Here is an 18505-nt window from a genome sequence, read left to right on the forward strand (position 1 = left end):
TCGTGCAGGTGTCGGACGTGGTTTTGCTTTGGGTTAACACGTTTTGGCGGGCTAGTTGGTTAAGCATCTTGAATAAACAGCGCGAACGAAGACGAGCACAAAAGACAAGAAAATGGACGACACAGCGCTGACTAACAACTGAGGGTTTATTGCTGATCACACAAGTATAAATGCATGGATGTCGGCAGAGAGGGAAAGGTATATAAAGTGCAAAACAAAAAAAAACAAAAAAAAACAAACCATAAATGTGACAACAGCAACAGAAGCGCGCTAGAAATCAGCGGAGATTATCAGCGCCCAGGAGTGACAGCTCTTTTTCCAGTAGTGTTAGCGAAGGAGTGCTTATACATGCATTTCCCTGCTTGAATATGTTGTAGGCCTCGATAATTTCCCTCGCAGTTTTTTCCTGATTTTTGGCAATGACCTTGGTTTCATGATATAGCGGTACGCACTGTTTTAGAGCGCAGCTCTTTGGCGTCCGTTCCTGGGTTTCGCGTCGTCGTCGGCGTTGTCGTCGGCCTCGTAACCAGCTCCGCCCCCCTTTCATCCCCCCAGCGCTAGCAGCGACCGACTGATACCGCTGGATGCCGCTGACGCCGCTAGAGAGTCAAGATAACGTGACTGCATAGAACACCGTCGCCGCCATGCAGAAAGAGGAGGAAAGGGTCCCCCCCCCCCCCCCCCCTGTTCGTGTGTGGCGGATAGGGTGCTCTTCAGTTGCCGACGCGCCGGTTATTTCACGTAGGCCCCGGCACGTCGCCGAATACGTGACCACCTTCCCACGGCTAGACCTGGTTCTTAGCGCTGCGGAAGCGAGGGTATCATATTGTTTGTGTCGGCATCGGCGGCGTTGTCCCTGAAACCAACTCCGCAGCTGGGGTTGACTCACTATCGAAAAGGTGAAACAGCTTATTTGCTGCGCTCAAATTTCGCATTAGGAAGTAACGTAATCGTCGGTAATTTTTTACCTGTCTTTGCCCATTCACAATCCCGGCAGTGAATGCCGAGGTGACCGGAAACTACTTTTGACACTTTATAGCTGTGTTCGCTCAGCCTTTTATTGATACATCGTCCCGTCTGTCCAACGTACTGCCCTCCACGGGGCAGAGGGATGTTATAAACAACCCCCTTATCACAAGGGACGAAGCGTGACTGGTGCTTAGTTGTGCTAAGAGGGGTATCATAGGGTCCTGTTTGAACAGCTCATTAACAAAATCCTGCCACCACAGACTGCACTCCAGCGTTTCACTCCAGGTAAAAAGGTTGCTCTCGGCAGGGTACCCCCTAGAACTTATCACGTCAGTAGCTGAGTCGGCCCTAAAGAAGAGCAAGTCAGAACCAGCTACACGAGACGGCCAGGAATCGGACAACAACCGCAAACGTGTCGCTGCGATTCCATATCTACATGGAATTTCACACTCCCTGAAAAAAGTGGGGAAAAAAGCAGGTGTCGATGTTGTGTTTTCCGCGCCTGATCGTCTGGCTGGTTTGTGCCGATCTGTTAATGAGATCAAAGGAAAATTGGCGAAGTGCACAACTAAGCACCAGTCACGCTTCGTCCCTTGTGATAAGGGGGTTGTTTATAACATCCCTCTGCCCTGTGGAGGGCAGTACGTTGGACAGACGGGACGATGTATCAATAAAAGGCTGAGCGAACACAGCTATAAAGTGTAAAAAGTAGTTTCTGGTCACCTCGGCATTCATTGCCGGGATTGTGAATGGGCAAAGACAGGTAAAAAACAGTGCGTACCGCTATATCATGAAACCAAGGTCATTGCCAAAAATCAGGAAAAAACTGCGAGGGAAATTATCGAGGCCTACAACATATTCAAGCAAGGAAATGCATGTATAAGCACTCCTTCGCTAACACTACTGGAAAAAGAGCTGTCACTCCTGGGGGCTGATAATCTCCGCTGATTTCTAGCGCGCTTCTGTTGCTGTTGTCACATTTATGCTTTTTTTTGCACTTTGTATACCTTTCCCTCTCTGCCTACATCTATGTATTTATACTTGTGTGATCAGCAATAAACCCTCAGTTGTTAGTCAGCGCTGTGTCGTCCATTTTCTTGTCTTTTGTGCTCGTCTTCGTTCGCGCTGTTTATTCAAGTTGCTTTGGGTGCCGTCTGGGAGGGTCACAAAAGGCACAGTAGCGGGAGCGAATTCCTCTGCCGCGCCTGCGCGTACGTGTTCCCAGAAGATGAAAGCCTTAATGAGTCAATGATTTTCACAATACCGGGCGAATTAAAAGTGATTTCAGGCATAACAGTGTGATCGTAATGGGGAAAATCTGGTAAAGTGTTAGCAGCTTCTTGCTTGAAAACAGAAATGAATGCACTGTTTAGTTCTTCGGCTGTTTGACTTGCAGGAATCGGATAATTGCAGTGATCGTATAGTTATAATGGTTGCGAGCGTTTAGAGCTCATAGTACTCCAAAATGTTTTCTTCAGTGTAATACTTTTTCCATGAGCATTGGTTCTTAATTCGTTTAGCAGAGCGGAAGAGTTTTATCTTTTTGTTGTTGGGACGTTTCAGCGTGCGGTTTTTCCTACGTTTTTCAGTGCTATTCTCTGAAAACAGCATCGCGTTACTGTGTCTGCTTATCGAAATTTTGAATTTTTACTTCTCTGAGACTTTTAGATCACCTCGCATTTTCTGTTTGAAGAAACGGACGAGCTATTCCTGACGCACTCACTTTTGTGGCGGCTGCCTTTTTTGTTTTATGCAGTGAACGTAGTTCAAAATCTTCTTTTCAAAGGCCGGGAAATTTTGTTTCTGCCGTCCAGCTCGCGGCTATTGGTACGAATGCTGCCAGCGTAGCTGAAAATGACAGCATTCGCGTGTAGCACACGGACACTCTGTCATGAATTTAAATGTGTGCTTACAGGCACTGAATGGTGGTGCATTTCGTGAGCTGAGAGAGCCTGACTTGAATGAACTTTCTCCTTTGCAGGTGTACTTCATATTGGTCGTTCTGTCGCACTACCAGAACATGAAAAATTCGTCTCGTCAAGTTTCAGTTGTCATAAAAATGTGACCTCGGATCCGTCATAAGGGAATAAATATTTTTGTACCGCCTGCCGTCTGTCACTTGGATGTTAAATCTTCGCTCAAAGCTCTAGATAAAACAGTGGTGCTCGCTCTGAATTTCGTTTAAACAATGTGCTGTGCGCAGAAGAAAACATTATTCACGCGTGATCAATGTCATTGATTCAGACACGCATGCATCAGCAAGTCGGCAGCGATTTCGTGAGCGCACTGACTCGTGGCCATGGAAGAAGAAAAAACTAGGAGGGAGCGCGCTCAGCCTCTGCAAGCCGTCCTCATCTGACGCCGGTGCCGAGGGCCCTCTTGCGCACTGAATCTTGGGAAATAGGCCCTCCACAGTTACCAGACTGCCAATCAGCGGTGTTTTTTAGTGAACGTCCGTGCTCCGATGTGCAGAAGCGTAGCGCCTGTGTTGCAGCTTTGGCGGAATGCGTACCGAGCTCGAGGTTGTCTGAAGGCTCCGCGTTTCAACACTTCTGTTGATTACACGTTTGAGTTTTTGGGTGCACTGTAGAAAACTGGTCATATGTTTAGGAGAAACCTCCAAGGTGGAGTAGATTTGTAATAAGGGAGTAATTACTCACTGTCATCCACCCGAGTGCAGCCATACGCTACTAAGGAACGCTGTACAGCTTTCTCAGAAACTTCGTAGTTAAAGAAAAATTTGTCCTGGTCCGGGGTTCGAACCCGGGACCACCGCTTCACCGGAGCAGTCGCTCTACCAATTGAGCTAACAGGGACGGCAAGCTTATGGTAGGGCGAAAGCGAATTGATCAATAACTCGAAGTGAAAACAGTGTTGGTCAAATGTTTAGGGGAAACCTCCAAGGTGCAGTAGATTTGTAATAAGGGGGTAATTACTCACTGGCATCCACCCGAATGCAGCCATACGCTACTAAGGAACGCTGTACAGCTTTCTAAGAAACTTCGTAGTTAAAGAAGAATTCGGCCTGGTCCGGGTTTCGAACCCGGGACCACCGCTTCACCGGAGCAGTCGCTCTACCATTTGAGCCAGCAGGGACGGCAAGCTTATGGTAGGGCGAGAGCGAATTGTTCAATAACTCGAAGTGGGAACAGTGTTGGTCAAATGTTTTGGGGAAACCCCCAAGGTGGAGTACATTTGTAATAAGGGAGTAATTACTCATTGGCATCCACTCGAGCGCAGCCATACGGCTACACAGGAAAGCTATACAGCTTTCTCAGAAACTTCGTAGTTAAAGAAAAATTTTTCCTGGTCCCGGGTTCGAACCCAGGTAAACTTTTCATCAAAGGGTGCGGCCGCGAGCTCGTGACTGTTTAACTGTGGTTCATAAAGAGAATGGAGAGGAATTCCTTTCGTCGTTATACACACATACGAAGCGTTTATTTCAGCGCATGCTATAAGCGGAGAACTCGAGAGTAGGCGAAGAAAACGAGCCTCTAAAAAAGGGCTCAGTAGCTTCCAGAGCGCTCATGGCGGACGGACATGTTTAACGAGCGCTCCGGCGCGCTGCGCAAGTTTCTATTTCTCGGGCAGGCGGAATTCAGCCCGCCCATGGGCCCGCCGTACTCCGCTGTTCTCGAGGCACAAGTCGCGCCGAATACGCTCGCGCACATACGCGGTTCCGACTTGAAATGCAGCAGTGAAGCATTTCTTTCTCTCGCTGTCGAGAGAGTGCCGGCGGCTTTACGTCTGCCCCTGCGCGGGGTCTCCCGGCCCTCGGCGTTAGCTTGTTTGTCGGTTTCGGAGCCGATGCTCGGAGTTGACGCGGTTCTGTGGGCTCACGCCGCTGCTCGAGAACTGGCTGCCCTTGTCGGAAGACGACGGCAGATACCGTCCTATAGAATAATGCAGCTTTCATTACCGCGGCCTGACAGGCGGTGCCATTAGTGACAGTAGGAAGAGTTTTCTGTTTGTGATTATGATGAGGCAGTTTTTATTTAGAAAATGCACATATATGAAAACATTTATTCAAGCAAGCAATTCATCATATAAGAGCCACTCGTAGTAGCATAACTGCACAACAGCACAAACAGATCATATGGTACAAAATATTCACAAGCTGGACACATTTGGGACCAATCGAGATATGTGTGAAAATATTTATACACACAACCAGGTCCTCATACATGAGTGATACCTAGTAACATAACTGCAAGAGGGCAAGAACAAATCAAATGGCACAAGATGTTCATAAGGAACAGAAAGACATTATTTACTGAAGCCAACCATCAACAGAACTCGTCTACACAGCTGCCAACAATATTAGTAATCTGCCAACACAATCAAAACATTCGCAAGGTACGATGGGACAAAACCTTGCCAAGGTAACATACGAGTGTGTTTACCCAAGCAGTGGAACTATCATAAGTCCCAAAGTGAGCTTGGTCCACGCAGTTATTTGCAAATCATTGAAGACACGACATTCACAGCAAGGTTCAATGCACTTTAAGAAAGAAACAGGTGACAATATTTTGCTGTCCCGCAAAAACGATTTTCTGTGCAGGCTATTGATACGTCTGCATTGAATCATCCTTATCCTTGTGTATCAAAAGTCGCCTGAAGGGCCCACTCATCAAATAATAGAGGGAGTCCCACTTTTGCACCATTTTTTCACCTGCATTATTGTCTTTTAGCTCATTTCAACTATTTATTTATTTATTTATTCATACTGTTAACCCTTACTGAGGCTCATGACAGGGAGGGAATCAACAATACATATAAAATCAATAACACATCTAAAATTTCAAATGACAGAACACCGTAACAAAGATTTTGAGTTAGTGATGTCTGTTTAACTAATAAGTTAAACAGACATAAATTGGTTAGAACACTAATTGAAACTTTCAGAGCTTGGCTTTTTCAAAAGAGATTCCGTCTCCAATGCTTAATTGCAGTCTTGAAAGCTCTGTGTGCACTGGTATGTATGTCTTGGCCATCTTCCATTAATGGAGATGAATGTTCTTGGACAGCGGCCGCAGCATTTGCTGGCCCTGATGGTCTACCAAACACTGTTGTGCTTCCTGATAGTGTCGTTTTTCGGCTCTGGGCTGTGGCTTTATTGTATGCAAAGTTGTTATTTCTGTCCTGTGCTTAAATATAGCTCAGCTCTCTTCCCCCCTTCCTTTTGTTTTGCCGCTCGCATGGCCCTCTCAAGTATGCCCAGTGCCTTTACTTCTCCCTTTTTTCGCTGTTAGCTTTCGTTTTCCTTGTATATTTCCAACTGATCACAGCACAAACATCCCTTTGGCTCGAAGGCACGTCCTAACGCGTAATGTCCACGTTTGATTTGTGGCCTATTGAATCTACATCTGCTGAACTGACTTTAATACACCGGCGTCAACAAAAGCTGCAGGCATATGGATGGACAACCGCTGGTCCTTATGGGTAACGCAGAGGATTAAAAAGAACGCAGGCGTAGCAGGGGGCGGCAGAAAGTTAGGTGGGAGGATGAGATTAAGAAGTTTGCGGGGATACGGTGGCCGCCACTGGCGAAGGACACGGTTAAATGGAAAGACATGGGAGAGGCCTTTGCCCTGCAGTGGGCGCAGTCAGGCTGATGATGATGATTACACTAACCAGAATCTATCAATGCAGAAGAAATTCTGCCCACGCATAGGCTGCCTTTGATAGCAGTTCAGAAGTGTAAAAAAAATGTCACGCATTTACATTCTTCCTTGCAAAATGAAGCACTTGCAACAGTGTCAACGCCACGTCGCAAAGAAGATTTCGAAAATTTGTGTCCGTAGAGACACAAAGAGCTCCCAACCAATACAAGCCTGCTTTTTTTATCATAAGCTTTTTATCACAGCAAGAGATGGCGATGACACAGAATATGCTGTACCATGGGCTATAGCGCAGAGTACTTAAGCAGGCGCCGTCAGGACCGCCACATGCGTCCACTATGATAGGAAGATGTCCAGGATCGGCAGGTATGTAGTACAGACAAGACATCCTCCCGTCACCCCAAAATCGACTTGCCAGTCCTCCCACTTCTCCCCCTGGATCACCTCTAACATATTTTATTTACACCTCCTTTGTAACTCGGGTTATATATCTCGACCACCTATAGCTTAGTTTGAGGCATCTGAGGCAAAAAAGTCAATTAGGCGTCGAAATAGCCACGGACGTCTATATGGTGGGTGGACGTCGAAAGAGCCTTGGACGTTGAAATTGGGGGAAAATACGCAACCAAGATGGCTAAAGGTTTGAAATAGATTAAAGGGTGATTAGTTAATGTTAATTAATGAAACAAGAAAGCTACGGCTGATGTGGAGCAATTAGAGGTGCAAAGTCAATTAGCCGTCAAACTTACAATTACACGGCGCAAAGACAAACATGGACAAGTAAGGAAACACCACAAAGCGCTGTGGTGTTTCCTTACTTTGTCTTTGCGCTGTGTAATTGTAAGCATGATTTACCAAGACGCCAAGCAAGTGGTGTTAGCCGTCAAAATAACCATGAACATCGGTATGGTGGGAGGACGTCAGAACAACCTCTGTGGGGGTTCTTACTAGGGCGTTGGGCCTACTTTGAGGACTAGGCCGTGAACTCCGAGCTCCCGGTATCGCACACCACGCGCGGCCGTTCACACGGCGGAAATGCGAATGAGGACACAACACTTGTGATTGTACTTCTGGCCACGTGGGCCCGATCAAGCAGCAACCGTGAACAGTCGACAAGGCCGACAACCTCGCGACGGCGGTGGTGCAGTGTGGTGCTTGTGATGCCCCCCCCCCCTCCTAGCTTAAGTGGATTAGGGCTGGGGAATACCTTGAGCGGAGGTGACCACGGCAGCAGCGTGACCACGGCAGCAGCGTGTCCACGGCAGCAGCAGCGAAGGCCGAAGATGCGAAGGGGGCTTAAAGGTGCACTGAAGAGGAATTTGAACTCATCTTTTTGCCGCGGGAACTCGATCTACACGTTCCGAGCTTTCTTAGAAACTGCGATTTACTGCCCTGTGTGGCCGATTTCCCCAATTAAATCGAATTAACGTCCGGCTCCCGCCTTTTTTTTTAAATTCTGCCTCGTATGGTGGGTGGAGTCGACCAACGCGTGGAGCGCCTTTCACCCAGTCCCGTGGCGGCTTGCCGCTCTGCCATCGGCGGAGTAATACGTAGTAGTCCGTAGTAGCAAATAGTCCGCGCGTATTTTTATTTCTTCGGGCTTATTTTGAGGCTATATTATCTGCAAATGAAACTATTTATTCCCGGAAACCTAAAAAACAAAATAAAGCGAAAGCAAAGCCTCCACGGGACTGGGTGAAAGGCGCTCCACGCGTTGGTCGACTCCGCCCACCGTACGAGGCAGAATTAAAAAAAAAAGGCGGGAGCCGGACGTTAATTCGTTTTAATTGGGGAAATCGGCCACACAGGGCAATAAGTCACTGTTTCTAAGAATGCTAGGAATGTGTGGATCGAGTTCCCGCGGCAAAAAGACATGTTCAGAATCCTCTTCAGTGCACCTTTAAGGGCGCAAATTTGACAGCGGAAACCCCCGCGGAAGCGGCGGAGATGAGGCGGCGCCAGTCAGGCCGAGTGTATACCCTCGGGTCGTCGAAGGACGGAGGGGTGCTACGCACAGTCACGCTGGCTGTTAATTGAAGGCAGCTGTGTCCTCGACAAAGGTCTCGTGTTCTGGACAACCGGCGGGGAAGCACGGTCGTTCACCTGCTGGTAGACTGCGGGAGATTCCTTTCCAGCCGTGTTGGATTAGTCAGCATCTCCCCCTTCCCATCGACCGAGCTGCGAGAGAGCGGAACAGCCCGCACCGCCCCTGCCGTGGGTGGTAACACCAGCGTCCCCTTCGATCCATCCGATTGGACAGTGCTCTTCGAACTTTATTCCCCAGGCAGGGATCTGGGGAATCCGAACCCTATTTAACTCGGCTGTGAGTGTGGCCGAGAGAAGCCAGCTAACTCCCGTCGACTACGGTTGGCGAAGTCGACTTCGACGAAGTCGAAGTTGACGACTACGGTTCCACTGGGAGTCATTCTCAGTCGCTCTTTGTAAATAATGTAAATGAGTGTATAAAGTTTTCGTTGCCTCCCTCCTAACCCAGTCTCCCATCCTCCTCGTCCCATCTCCTGTCCGGCCATGCTACCCGGGTCCCAACAATTGGTTGGCAGCGGTGAGATCGTCTGCGTGGTGTCCTGGCTCCGGTTTTGGTGAGTGCATTGCCTTGAGTATTGCCAGGCTTAGCATTTGTGCTGCTCTTCTTGGTAGTGTACGTTGTTTGTAGTAGCCTGTTCGAATTTGAACCTTGCTTTGCACCAACATCCTTGAGAGACTAGCGATCACATTATTAGCGAGCACTTAAGGGCAGTCATGGACTGGCGAAAGCTGCGTAAGATGGGCCTGATCTCCTTATCGGGGGAATTAGTGATTGATTGTGGGAAAACTATGAAGAAACTGCAGGTTGTCAGTGCGATAGAGGACCTCGGTTTTGAGGACGAGGAGTTAGCGGAGCACTAGGAGGAAATAAAAAGAAAAGGGGAGTTAGAAGAATTGGAGGAACGAATAAGAAAAGAGGAGTAAGAGGAACAAAAGAGAAAAGAAGAGTTAGTGGAACAAAAGAGGAAAGATGAGGTGGAGCGAGAAATGAAGATTTCTTTTATGCGCACAGATAGACGACACAATAAGACAAGGTAGACAGGACGCCTGTCTACCTTGTCTTATTGTGTCGTCTATCTGTGCGCATAAAAGAAATCTGAGTATGAACCAACTAGTCCCACAACGCATATTACTGGAGAAATGAAGCGACTGGAGGTGAAGCTAGCTGAAACTCAGGCAGAAGCAGCAAAAGCGGAGCGAGAAACGCGAAGGCTTCGCAAATGGCGAAGGGCTCGAAACCATTTGAGAACTTTTTGAAGAGGCGAGAGCTTCAGAATTTCAAGCGAGTCTGTAGGGAGGAAGAGCTAGACGAGGCCGAATGGTCAATGTTGTTGGTGGCCATCCTCCCTGGTGACGTCGGCGGCGTATTAGCGCGCCTCTCGGACGATGAAGTTCACCACTATGATATAGCAAAAGGTGCCCTCTTCCGTTTCTTTGGCATACGTATGGTGGTGGACTCTAAACGTCAAAGTGAAGATGCAGCTAGGGACACAACAGTTGCGCAAGACAGCAACGACAAGGCAGGTATAAGCGTAGAGAGAACTGCCAGTTCAGCAGAAACGGCGGCAGGATCTGTCAATTTAAAGCAGAGGAAAGGGATTGTAGCACTACTAGCCATGACAAAGGCTCACGGGATGGTTTGGCCGGAAACGCGAGCAGAAAAGAAATTTGCGACACGGCCGCTTCTAGCCTTGAGAAAGATGCCGCTGTGGCAAATAAGGCGGAGGTTCCGCGCCAGGAAGTCTTTAGTGAGTTGGCATGCCGCCAAAACGAACGACAGCTTTCCGGGAAAGAGCGTCACGGAGAGTCACCGGATAACAACGTTGGTGCGCCAAGTCAGAGAGCAGCGTTAATCGCAGTTCACATGCAAGCGATTGAGCGACGCGTCGCAGCGAAAATTTCCAACTTGTTGAAACCTCGCCGCTGGTCGCAGCGACGACTCAAAACAGGTTTTTCCGCCGCGGCGACAGGATTCGCTAGCATTTTCGCTGTCATGTGAAACAGGCTTTAGATGAAAAGTGCGATGCTGCTCAGATGGTTGCTGGAATCCTGAATGTTAGTGACGCTGCTCCAAAATGCACAATTCAGGACAGCGAACTATTATGCGCAGCAGAAATTGAAGTACAGGCAAACGAGCTGTCGTGCTCAAAGGAAACAGCAGCGACCAGCCTTTCAGAGAGACTGTCACCGAGCAGTGAGAGTGAGGAGCGTGTGGATCGGCGCTGCAGGGTGAATATCGCACGCTAAGAGCCTCTGAGCACCTTGCGCTAGCGTGGTGGAAGCGGCGAAACACCTCCTCTCTGGACTGCTGGAAACCGGTTCCGCCGCCGCTTCCACAATATGTCAGCGCCCAGGTTGGAAAAGGTCGCGGATGGTCGCCTTGCGTTGCTTGAAGGCAGCGCCATGACGGCGGGAAAGAGAAGCTCTTAGAACAAATAAGTTAATATATATGCTGGATTTTTCATTGTGCAAATAAAACGACACGCATACTGTTGCAGTTACCAATTACTACTTAAGAAATGTGAAAAATGATGCAAATATTTTTTATAATGCGGACATGTTCAATCCGAGCCAAAACTATCCACACTGGAAGTGGCCGCCGCTAATAGCCGATTGCCCCTCCGTGAGCGCGCCTTGCTTTATTTTTGTGCATAAGTTCTGCGCTCGCTTTGGCGCTAGCTGTGCAAGAAATGCTTTTCAGATTTTTTTTTGTTGTTTGCCACGTGCAGAACAATATATCTCGGGTGGAACACGCAATGGTAACTCTCGCAAATTAAATTATTTTCAGTTTTATTTACGTCCGCACGAATAAAATATACTGAGTAAATAAGAAAAGTGTGTTACCGCGATGCCAATTCTTCGTGACTCCTTTTTGAGACCAAAATTGCAAACCTAGCTATTAGTGGAGATCAGCAGTTCAAACCTCCCGCGCTTTCTGACGTCAGTCGACGCGTACTCGCTAAGCCTAGCAGCTCTGTAAACACGGAAGCAATCTGAAAATTTTGCGTGTTTTATCGTTAAAATTTTGTGGCTCAGGCAACTTCAGTCAAAGCGAAAGCCTCGTGCGCCTTTAGTTTGCCGTGAGCGTGAGCCACAGATTAGCGGCAACGACGAATCGGTGATGAAGCGAGAGGGCCCGCTTCGAGAGGCGCCGCCATGTGAGACCGAACGTAAAGCGGCTTCCGGGTACACGCTATTTCGCCGATTTAGCGTTAAGGCCCATCTCCATGGGCTCATCCAAGTCTCACGAGCGCAGCGCCTGTGCGTACCAGCGTACGCCGGAGCCGGTCTGCGCATGCGCGACGCGCCGACGCGAGCCGGCGCTGGCGCTTGGCAAATATCTGTCCATGTCAGATATTCGCGCCTCGCTCGCGCCGGCGCCAGAAGTGGCCGCTGGTTTGCGGTCGGTGTAACGAGTCAGAGAACGCAGTTCTCTCGGCATCCGGTACGGCCCTTCGCGCCGTTTGCTTCGCCGAGCCGAGCTGAACGCGGTAGCAGCGACAGGTCATCGACTTGCATATGTTTTCCGATGCTTGTCGCGGTGTGGCGCTGGGCGCGTAAGCGCTGCGCTGGTGCGCCTCGGATTTGTCCATGGAGATGGGCCTTTAGCGTCGCCCGCTCACCCTAAGACCCAAGGGCCGATAGCGTTCTGCGCATGCGCAGTAGCGTCGCGCTATTCCCCTATGACCCAAAGCGATAGTGTGACGCTATACTAAAACTCTCTAATGTCGAGTTTCCGTTTTGATGCTGCAGCGGGGGCCGGCAGCTTAACACGTGACGGCACCGCGATAACTGAACGCGCGCGCAGCGGACCCGCTAGGGCAGCCTCGAGAATTCGGCGGCGCGCAAAGAAAGCCAGTGTGAATGGTCGCACAGAAAAAGAGGTACGGATCATAAAGCCCGCGAGTTTGAGGAACGGCCAACCCCGTAAAGTTGCGATATTGCAACCGCTGCGCTCAAGAGTTCATAGGCGTCGCATCAAAGCCAAGCTAACTAAGCGTGCCCAGTCTGGATATAAACCACCTGCCCCACCGAGGGACCGCGGCAAGGATTATAAAACATGTGACGCGGGCGGCGTGCTGGGGAGTAGAGTACACGGTCGCCGCACAAAAGGGCGCCGCAGAGCCCGCGCAGGTCGGTGGGGTACATCGCATGCGGAAAACCTGGAAAGGGGGAAGCGCCCCTCTGGCACAGGCTGGCTGGCTGGCTGGCTGGCTGGTTGGTTGGCTGGCTGGCTGGTTGGCTGGTTGGCTGGCTGGCTGGCTGGTCGGTCGGTCGGTCGCTCGGTCGCTCGGTCGGTCGGTCGGTCGGTCGGTCGGTCGGTCGGTCGGTCGGTTGGTTGGTTGGTTTATGGGGTTTAACGTCCCAAAGCGACTAAGGCTATGAGAGACGCCGTAGTGGAGGGCTCCTGAAATTTCGAACCACCTGGGGTTCTTTAACGTGCACTGACATCGCACAGTACACGTTCTTGTTAATTCTGTGCGCAAAAGAGTTTTTTTTGTATGACAGCATTGGAGGTTTTGTAATGGATAGTTGCAGTGTGTAGGTTATGTATTTATTTATTTATTTATTTAACCTCAGGGCCGTTAGGCGTTACAGAGGGGAGTGGGAATACATGCAAGTACCAAAAACAAAACAGCAGCTAGAAATATTGAATATAGTTACAGCAAACACTGGTATAAAATCAATAACAGAATTAACAAAAGGCAGCATTTCACAAAACAAAACACAAACGAAAACAGCAGCTAATAAATTAACAAAGTTATGGACACATACTTATATAAAATTAATAACAGTGTTACGAAATGCAGCAGGATCAGTAATTACAGCAATATTGTGGGGAAGGTGATTCCAGCTGACACAAGTTCTGGGTATGAATGAATCATGAAAACATCTTGTGCGACACGGAGGGATCCAAACTTTGTGGCGGTGATCAATGCGTGCTGAAATATAGGGTGCTCTTTTTAATAACTTCTCTTTAAGATGAGGATTATGATAAATTTTGTGAAAAGTACATAATGAAGCTATTGACCTGCGATGGGAAAGAAGCTGTAAAGAAAGGCGAGCTTTCATGGCAGTTACACTACTAGTGCGATGATAGTTGGAAAGAATGAAGCGACAACCGCGGTTTTGAATTGATTCTAAGTCAGAAATGAGAGACTCGACCCCAGGGTTCCACGCCGATGAAGCATATTCCAATTTAGAGCGGACCAATGTTTTGTAAAGTAATAGTTTTAATGAACTCGGTGCACATGAAAAATTTCTGCGAAGGTATCCAAACATGCGGTTGGCGTTATTTGTAATGTAGTCAACATGAGTTTTCCAAGAAGGGTTAGAAGAGACGTGAATTCCCAGATATACAGGGTGTTTCACCTAAGACTTTCTGCAATTTTTAAAAATAAGCTATTTGAATTAGATGCGCGCTTTTTCTTGCATATCATTGTCAGTGGTGTAGTACATCATAATGCAGCTAAGACGTGCTAACTAGCAGGCTTGTTAACCAATATTTAATAGTTAACTTTTAAACTATTACCGTTGGGCTCCTTAATTATTGAGAGGCATGTAGCCCACCGTAAGTAATGTCCATATCCGTTTTTAGAATTTCGAGAACGCGATTATCGTCGGCGCTGTGGCCCAACAAATTTTGGCTATTTCGACGAGTTAGGTTCACTGGAGAGGTTGCTTTGCCTGCAAGCTTCTCAAACCGCATGTATTTTGGCGCGATGTAGGCGAAATTTGTTGGGCCACAGCGCCGAGGATAATCGCGTTCTCGAAATTCTAAAAACGGATATGGACATTACTTACGGTGGGCTACATGCCTCTCAATAATTAAGGAGCCCAACGGTAATAGTTTAAAAGTTAACTATTAAATATTGGTTAACACGCCTGCTAGTTAGCACGTCTTAGCTGCAATATGATGTACTACACCACTGACAATGCTATGCCAGAAAAAGCGCGCATCTAATTCAAATAGCTTATTTTTAAAAATTGCAGAAAGTCTTAGGTGAAACACCCTGTATATAAGACGACACAGTTTCAAGAGTGATGCCATTAATGCAGTAGGTAGAGGGTGTATTAGATAGACGAGAAATGGGCAAATGCTTGCATTTAGTAATGTTTAGCTTCATATTCCACAGGTTACACCAATCCAGTACCTTGTTAATATCTGACTGAAGAACACATACATCATTATCATCATTAATTTCGCGGTAAATAACACAGTCATCGGCAAAAAGACAAATGGAAGACGATATATTAGTTGGTAAGTCGTTTACATAAATGAGAAAGAGGAGGGGCCCAAGAACGGACCCCTGAGGCACGCCAGAGCAAACAGGAGAGGAATCTGAATTGACATTATTTGCTGTTACGAACTGACTTCGGTTTGAAAGAAAACAATGCAACCATGCAAGCACTGTGGAATCAATGTTAAGGCTGTTTAGTTTAAGAAAAAGAAGCTCATGTGAAACCTTGTCAAATGCTTTAGAAAAATCCATAAATATAGAATCAGCATGGGACCCGCGATCTAGAATGCAATGTAAGTCATTTGGGAAACATATGAGTTGCGTTTCGGATGAAAACGATTTACGGAAGCCGTGTTGGGCATTAGTGAAAAAGCAATTGGATTCTAAAAAGTTAGCAAGATGAGAGTAGATGACATGTTCCATGATTTTATATGGAATGCTGGTGAGCGACACAGGGCGAAAGTTATCAGGGCAATGTTTATCGCCAGACTTATGCAGCGGAATCACCCTCCCAACCTTCCAGTCATTGGGAATACAGCCTGTTTCCAGAGACTGGTCAAACAGTTTGGTGAGGATAATTGAACTGTACATCTTCGTGTTAACCAGAAATTTCGAATTAATGTTATCGACGCCACAGGAGGAAGAAATCTTAAGGTTTTCAATTATTCTCAGGATGCCAGTTGTGTCAAAAAGAATTGGATCCATGGGAAAAGCATCCAAGACCGGACACTCCTGATTGGTAAGGGAAACATTGCCAGAAAAAGCAGAAACAAAAACACTGTTAAGGACACTAGCGCATTCATTAGGTGAAAATGCAACGCCGTCAGAAGATGTAAGTAGTACTGACGAACTATCTTTCTTGTTCACAGTGTTCCAAAACTGTCTAGGGTTATTAATCAGTAAAGCAGGCAAAGTACTGTTAAAGAAGGAGTCCTTAGCATTTTTCAGAGCTAATTTGTACTCAGCGGCCGCAGAAAGGTAACCGTCCCATCATTGTTGCGAATTCGACGATTTCGCCGAGCGAAACAAACGCTTTTTCTTATTGGATAGCCTTTTTAAAACGTTATTAAACCACGGTGATTGGCTATTACACCGCAAAATTCTAAGCGGCACAAATGTATTAGTGAGACGTTCAACAGTGTCCCTAAACATTTCCCAGTTAGTGTGGATCAAGCAGCAACCGTGAACAGTCGACAAGGACGACAACCTCGCGACGGCGGTGGTGCAGTGTGGTGCTTGTGATGCCCCCCCCCCCCCCCTCCTCGCTTAAGTGGATTAGGGCAGGGGACTCGGAGGTGACCACGGCAGCAGCGTGAACCCGGCAGCAGCAGCGAAGGCCTAAGATGCGAAGGGAGCTTAAGGGCTGTAGTGCCGGCGCCCACATTTCGCTGGCTGGCCTCTCTGAAAACCAGCGCTGCGCGCTCGCCGACGCTCAAAGCAGGCCCAGACTCTCTCGGACATGTCGCGGCGTGCAGCGTGCATCATCCCGCCTCGCTGGCGCCGACGCGGACCCTTCCTCCTTCCCTCCTCACCGTCGGTGCGAAGTCCTCCGACGCTTCGTCGGCCGTCGCCTCTCGACCATTGGTCTAATTTGAACGGTGGCCAGTGCCGTGACCTGATTTGGAGGATTTGAACTGCTGGCTGCCGCAACCGACAGCGGCGGCTTTAAAAACGGAGCCGCGCTCAACCCGAGCAGCAGACGGGCAGCAGAAGAGCCATCACACCGGAGCTACGCTCGTCGCCGGGGCCGCCCTTATTCTTTGTGCTAGCTAAAAGCCCTTGTACATACATACTGTACATAAAAGTCATTTGACTCACCGTCGCCTCGACCGTTTCCTGGCTCGGACTCCCAGTCCCAACAGTGGTGGCAGCGGAGGGATGCCCCAGTCCCAACAGTGGATGGCAGCTGCGGGATCGACCGGCGTCAGCTACCTCGGCGCGGTGAGTGCCTGATGTTTTCCCTTCAATTCGCCAGACTGCTCTAGCACACGTGATTGTAGTCTAGAGTAGGGCTGTGTGTGTAGCACTGGAGAGAGCTTTGCTGTTTCGAGCCAAGTCGGAGCGCTTTGAAACGAAAGCTAGTGCAGAGGGAGTAAACGAGGCGGTTTTGGAAAGAATTACTTGCGCGTGTCGTACTAGTAGCGCTATAGTAGTGAACGGCAAGGGAATTCTAAGAAAAGGGCAAACAACAAGATGCTATGGTGCGCGATGGAGAACTTCAAAGTGAAGGAACTCATCGAAATTTGTGAAGAGTTGGGCATTGATTTGGGCCCCGCAAAACGAAAGCATGCGATTCTTGAGATCATGCGAAAGGAGAATGTAACGGCTGAGGAAGCCAATGAGGCCTGGGAAGAGATCACAGAACGCCGTGAGCACGAAGAGGATGAAAAACAGAAGCAACTTGAGCGCGAACAGGCAGAACGTGAGCTCGAAGAGGCAGAAAAACAGAAGCAGCTTGAGCTCGAAGAGGCAGAAAAACGGAGGCAGCTTGAGATAAAACGGCGTGCTCGCGCTAAGAAACTGATGGACCTGGAGCTTGAAGCGCATCAGATCGATTTCGAGAGATATAAAACATTGTCCGCTCTGCATGAGGCCAACGGTCGGCAGCCGAGAGACAGGCCGCGGCCCTTCGTGATCGCCGAAGATATGGCGAAATATTTGGCGGAGTTCGAGCGCGTCTGCGAGAGAAAGCGCGTTGAGCGGAATGATTGGGCACAGAAGTTGGTAGCCCTGCTTTCCAGCGAAGCGTATGACGTTGTCAAGCGCCTGTTGGACGGCGGCTTGGCGGACTACGATGAGCTGAAAAGCTTCTTTCTGACGAGATATAACGTGTCACCGCTGGACCTTCGCCAAAGGTACCTGCGAGAGAATAGAACCCCATCGTTTAACGATTTTTCCTACCAGTTTAAAGCCGACATTTTAGAGTGGCTCGAAAATGCTGAAGGGTCGGAAGATCGTGACACAGAGGTAGAGTGCGTCGCTGTAGAGCAGCCCTGCCAGTGCGGCACAGAGGAAGGTAGTGGTTCCGTACGTGGCAGATGTAACTGCTGCTGTAACAGTGGGAATTGCCCCGCATTCTCCAACTGAGAAAGCCTCTATACCATCGGATAAGGTAGTCACAGCATCGGACGATGCACTTACAGAGGTCTCGCCCATTGAAATTGTGGCGGAGTTAAGCGGATCTCCTAGCGTGTCGAAAGCAGGAGAAGTTGCTGAACAGGGCAGAGAGGACATCCGTCTGGACATTAATGAAAAGGCCTGCGCCGACGCAAGCGAAGTAAACGAGGACGGCACACCGTGTTGTGCAGCGCGTTCGGCAGAAATGCAGAAACCCGACACTTACGATCAACGGAAGCGGGTGCATGTAGAGTTTGCGGACGCTGAGTTTTGCGTTGGTGTCTCTGGCGAGCGATGCGAAACGAGTCCCGTGCTTTCGCACTGCTCTGAGCTTTGCGACATTCCAGTAGCGGGAACACCGCGACTGAGTGCAGAGCCGACCCTCATCCGAAATTGGCTGAAACGCGTCAGGAGCATGACGAGAGCTGCGTGTCAGCAGTAATGTCAGTTGAAAACACTGGTTCGTCTGCGCCTGAAGAAACTAAGATGCTTGACGACAGTGGAGAACAG

The 18505-nt window shown here is 48.6% G+C and overlaps 1 protein-coding gene across 7 annotated transcripts in view; it reads left to right on the forward strand.

The window, feature by feature from the left end:
* Nucleotides 1-3078, forward strand: part of LOC149325761 (uncharacterized) — a 180305-nt gene extending 177227 nt beyond the window's left edge. For all 7 annotated transcript variants that reach the window (XM_089562498.1, XM_089562499.1, XM_089562501.1 and 4 more), the window contains one exon: nucleotides 2951-3078. In XM_089562498.1, coding sequence (XP_089418624.1) covers nucleotides 2951-3051 — 101 coding nt within the window. In that variant the 3' untranslated portion in view covers nucleotides 3052-3078. The remainder of the gene's footprint in view (nucleotides 1-2950) is intronic.
* The last annotated feature ends 15427 nt before the right edge of the window (nucleotides 3079-18505 follow it).

The sequence above is a fragment of the Amblyomma mixtum genome, chromosome 10, assembly GCF_055824585.1.
Source record: "Amblyomma mixtum isolate Tamu chromosome 10, ASM5582458v1, whole genome shotgun sequence".
Classification (NCBI taxonomy): Eukaryota; Metazoa; Arthropoda; class Arachnida; order Ixodida; family Ixodidae; genus Amblyomma; species Amblyomma mixtum.